Source organism: Cariama cristata, unplaced genomic scaffold (assembly GCF_000690535.1).
Source record: "Cariama cristata isolate BGI_N322 unplaced genomic scaffold, ASM69053v1 scaffold28207, whole genome shotgun sequence".
In the NCBI taxonomy this organism is placed as follows: domain Eukaryota; kingdom Metazoa; phylum Chordata; class Aves; order Cariamiformes; family Cariamidae; genus Cariama; species Cariama cristata.
In genome coordinates this window covers 5,849-10,754 of record NW_009627584.1, presented here as the reverse complement: position 1 = coordinate 10,754, position 4,906 = coordinate 5,849, and the positions used below count along the sequence as shown (strand labels likewise).

Sequence of the window (4,906 nt, the reverse complement as noted above, 5' to 3'; positions counted from 1 at the left end):
GGGGTGCCCCGTGTGCTGGGTCCCTTTGGGTCCCCCTCGGTACGGTGCAAACAGTCACAGGGCTCAGCTCCTGGCTCTCCCAGGGGTGGATGAACGTGAGTGGGTTTGTACTGTCAAAATTCCCCCTCCAGGGCCAAGTCCTGCCCTGGGGAAAGTCAAGGGGTTGAGATGCGTGCCAGGCGTGATGGCTTCCTGCTGCCTGATGAATGTTGGCCCGGCGAAAGGAATTACACAGGAGCATTGCTCATCTCTCCCAAAAGCTCCCCTGAGTCATCAGGGCACCCACCTGGCCCCTTGTCCCAGTAACCCAAGCTCAGACCAGTACCCCTGCATTGGCAGAGGTCTCTAGTTCACACCAAACCTTGCCCCTGACTGACTGTGGCCGTGGCCAGTACCAATGGCTCCTCTCTGCCTCAGTTTCCCCACTTGGAAAATAGGTGCAGCAGCACCCACCCGGCTCTGTAGTGCTCTGCATGCCCCTGGGTGGTTTTATGCAACACTGAGGGTGTCCCAACAAGTTTTTGCAGCTTCCCCTTGCCCAGGATTTATTTGGATGGTGATTCTGGCAGCGTTGGCAGCGGCCCCCAGTGATCCCTGCTGGGGACCCAGCCCTTCCCACTGCCCTCCCTGGCTGGATACTGGGGGGGGACTTCAGCTGAGCATCCCACCAGGGCCCTGGTCTGTGCGTCACACGTTTCGGGGCAAGCGAGGAGGGAAGCGTCAGTGGCTCAGGGAATGCCACGCTTAGGACCCTGCACGCTCCGGGGTTTCCCAGCTTTTTCCTGGAGCTGCTGAGCTGGGAGGGGCCGAGCCTGCGGCTCCCCATAAACCTGGCGGCTTAGCCCAGGTCCCGGGCAGATGTTGGGACTCTGCCTTGGAGCGGAGGGTGGGAAAAGGAGAGGATGGCTCTTCTCCGGAGAGTGAGAAGAGCTCGGCACCCCTGGAATTGAACTTTAGCACCCTCTTCTGCAGGAGTTTAAAGAAAAGGATCATCATATCCGAGCGAGCCGTCTGGATAGCCGGGCAGGCGCAGGGCTGGAGCGGAGGAGAAGCCAGCTACTTACTCCAGCGAGGTTTTTATGGAGTTCTTCGTAAAGAAATAACACCAGCGAGAAAACACCAAGAAGCCAGGAAGTGTTTCTAGCGCTCGGGACGCTTGGTGAGCGACTCTGGGGCTGCTGTTAATCACCGCGAGGAGCCCGTCCTGCCGTGCAGATGTGTTTGATTGGAGCTGCGCGAGGGTTATTTTCTTTTGACTGAAGGCAACCCAGCCCCGGCGGATTAAGCTCTTTGTGTGCGCGGGAGTGTGCCTTCGTGGGAGCTGCTCCCACAAAACCAGCTGCAGGGGTTTTGGGAACCATCCCCTAGGTTGGGGGACTCTCCCAGAGGAGGGGGAGACCTCCTGTTTCTGTGGATCTGAGATGATGCCGGGACAGTAGCTCCCTTTGCAGGCAGCGCAGCGTGGTCCAGGATGGCCGTCTATGCCCTCACAGGCTTCTCGCTCGTCAGCCTGCTCAGCTTTGGTTATTTATCCTGGGACTGGATGAAGCCCAGTTTGGTGGCCGACGTGGCCACGGACCCCATGGAGAAATCACTGCCTCCCACCTTCACCAGACCACCTCACATCATTTTCATTCTGACCGATGACCAGGGCTACCACGACGTTGGGTATCACGGCTCAGATATCCAGACGCCAACGCTGGACAGGCTGGCAGCGGAGGGCGTTAAGCTGGAGAACTACTACATCCAGCCCATCTGCACCCCGTCCCGGAGCCAGCTGATAACTGGCAGGTAAGCCAGCGCCTGCTCACCCCCGACTCGTGTCCCACCTTCTGTGCCTTCCTTAGCTCTGCGGGGCTTAACCCCAGCTCACCACTAGACAGATGCCCCGGTGTCTTGGCAGATGATGGAGATCCTCCAGAGAAAGGCGTCTTGCTGGCTTTCCTAGAAGGCTTCCTGGGTAAACAGTTTCTGCATGGGATAAATAGTGGCATATGGCAAGGCCAAAAATGCAGACACCATTGGGTAACGGACGTCACTTTGCGAGAGAGTGGGCTCTGGCCAGGAGGCCCTTCGGTGCCGGGCAAGCAGCTGTGTCCCCAGGCAGGCCCATGCTGGTGTCACACTGGTCCTTGGGGATTTGCTGGTGGGCTGTGGGGTCGAGGGATCATTCTCCCCTGCATCTATGAGTCCTTTGGACTGTGCTTTTCCTGCTTGCGTGTTCAGTGCTGCACTGGCAAGGGCAGGCGGGATGCTGGTCCATCACCCTCTCTCATGATGGCACAATCAAGTGTTGCCTTATCCTGGGCTCTTCTGCCTCCTGGGACAGATGGGGCTTTCCCTGGAGCAATGCTGGGAGGTTGGCACTCGTAGGAGGCAGATCTCATCAGATCATCTTCTGCTGAGGAGTGAGCCCCAGGGAGGTGCCTATGGATGTGGTCGCCTACTGCCTGGAGGTGGTGGAGCCCATTGGGGTCCAGGCAAAGGCCTCTCTTCTCTCCTGATGGCTCTAAAGGGGTCCCAGGCATCTCTGGGGCATGCAAAGCAGGGGAGGACAGGGATGTGTGGACACCCAGGTGGGGCACTGCAAACCCACAGGGATTGCTACGCAGCTCTTGCTTGTGCTGCCCAGCCCTGACAGAGCCCAGTCACCTCCCCTGGGCTGGCAGCAGCGGGGACAACTGCTGGTGGCATCCTGGGAGAGCAGCCCAGTGTGCTTTTGAGATGCCTACTGAGTCATCTCTCTGTGTTTTTGCATCTGCTTTTGGTACTTTGGGGTGGATGAGGAGCTCCCTGTCTCTAGCGTAGAGCTTGCTCCATGGACTTGGGTTGGATGACACGGAGATCTGCAAGCATTTGGGGTCTCCAGCACATAAAGTGCCATCACATCCCCACCCAGCACTTCTCCCCGTCACCCTTGATTTCTTCTGACTCTTCCCTGACAGATACCAGATCCACACAGGGCTGCAGCACTCCATCATTCGCCCTCGGCAGCCCAACTGCCTGCCCCTCGACCAGGTCACTCTGCCACAGAAGCTGCAGGAAGCTGGCTACTCCACACACATGGTGGGCAAGTGGCATCTTGGCTTCTACAAGAAGGAGTGCCTGCCCACCCGACGGGGCTTTGACACCTTCCTGGGCTCCCTGACGGGCAATGTGGACTACTACACCTATGACAACTGCGACGGGCCGGGTGTCTGCGGCTATGACCTGCATGAAGGGGAGGATGTGGCTTGGGACCAGAGCGGGAAGTACTCCACCTTCCTCTATGCCCAGCGTGTTAGCAAGATCCTGGCATCCCACAGCCCCAAGGAGCCCATCTTCATCTACGTGGCCTTCCAAGCGGTGCACACGCCTCTGCAGTCGCCCAAGGAGTACATCTACCGCTACCGCTCCATGGGCAACGTGGCTCGCCGCAAGTATGCCGCCATGGTGACATGCATGGACGAGGCGGTGAAGAACATCACCTGGGCTCTCAAGAAGTACGGTTATTACGACAACAGCGTGATCGTGTTCTCCACCGACAACGGCGGGCAGACCTTCTCTGGGGGAAGCAACTGGCCGCTACGGGGCCGCAAAGGGACGTACTGGGAAGGAGGAGTCCGTGGCATCGGTTTTGTCCACAGTCCTCTGATCAAGCGCAAGCGCCGGACCAGCTGGGCACTGGTTCACATCACGGACTGGTACCCGACTCTGGTCAGCCTGGCCAGAGGCAACCTGAGCAATGTACCAGGCTTGGATGGCTACAACGTCTGGCCTGCCATCAGCGAGGGCAAGGAGTCACCACGAACCGAAATCCTGCACAACATCGACCCCCTGTACAACCACGCCAAGTACGGCTCCTTGGAGGACGGTTTCGGCATCTGGAACACAGCCGTGCAAGCCTCCATCCGGGTCGGGGAGTGGAAGCTCCTCACTGGTGACCCAGGGTACAGCGACTGGATCCCCCCGCAGACCCTGACCAACTTCCCAGGGAGCTGGTGGAACCTGGAGCGTCTCACCGACGGCCTGAGGAAGTCCGTGTGGCTCTTCAACATCACTGCCGACCCCTACGAGCGCTACGACCTCTCAGACCAGCGTCCAGATGTGGTCAGGACCCTCCTGATGAGGTTGGTGCACTACAACCAGACAGCCATCCCGGTGCGGTACCCCGCAGAGAACCCCCGGGCTCACCCAGACTTCAACGGTGGTGCCTGGGGACCTTGGGCCAGTGAGGACGATGGGGAGGAGTGGGAAGGTGGCAGGGAGCCCCTGAAAAGTAGGAACAAGAAAAAGAAGTGCAAGATCTGCAAACTGCGCTCTTTCTTCCGCAAGCTGAACACCAGGCTCATGTCCAACCGCATCTGACGGGAGACTCTCCCAGCATCAACCCAGCCTGGCCAGGGTGGAGCTGCGGACGGCAGTGCCATGGGGTGGGAGTGAGGGGGAGGGACAGACAGGGAGGTGGCCATCACACTCTTGCTTTCCCTTGCTCCAGCATTCACCCCAAAACACTTCTCCTCTCTGACTGGACCGGTGGCCGCAGGGAGGTGGTCCCGGTGGGTGAGGAAGGGCAATGTGGGCTCAGCCGCGCTGCTTGCTGGTGGTGTACAAGTCTGCTGAGCTGGGCTGGCCCGTGCACAGCCCCTTCCAAAGAGAGAGAGACCCTTTTGTCAAGGACTCTGCAGGCAATCGCAGACTTTAAGTGTTGGCTATTGCAATGGCAGGAGGAAGTGTGGGATCCTGGGCTGGCGATGCAGAGGGGCTGGCCAGCCTCAGCGGCTCTGCCTGCAGGTTGTCTCTCATCATTTCCCTCTCTATACGTGTTCCTGACTTTCTGCCTGCTGCCAGGCGGCTGCCTTCTTTGCTCTTGCTCCAGGAACTCGAGGGCCTCCCCTAAACCCAAGACCACGGTGTTTCCCTATTA

General features: G+C 59.0%; 1 protein-coding gene across 1 annotated transcript; it reads left to right on the top strand.

Moving 5' to 3' along the window:
• Positions 1–1,471: 1,471 nt before the first annotated feature.
• ARSI (arylsulfatase family, member I) lies at positions 1,472–4,347 on the top strand. Its single transcript, XM_009704500.1, has 2 exons — positions 1,472–1,791; positions 2,946–4,347. Exons 1-2 carry the CDS (start codon positions 1,472–1,474, stop codon positions 4,345–4,347), a joined length of 1,722 nt encoding a protein of 573 aa, XP_009702802.1.
• Positions 4,348–4,906: the final 559 nt, after the last annotated feature.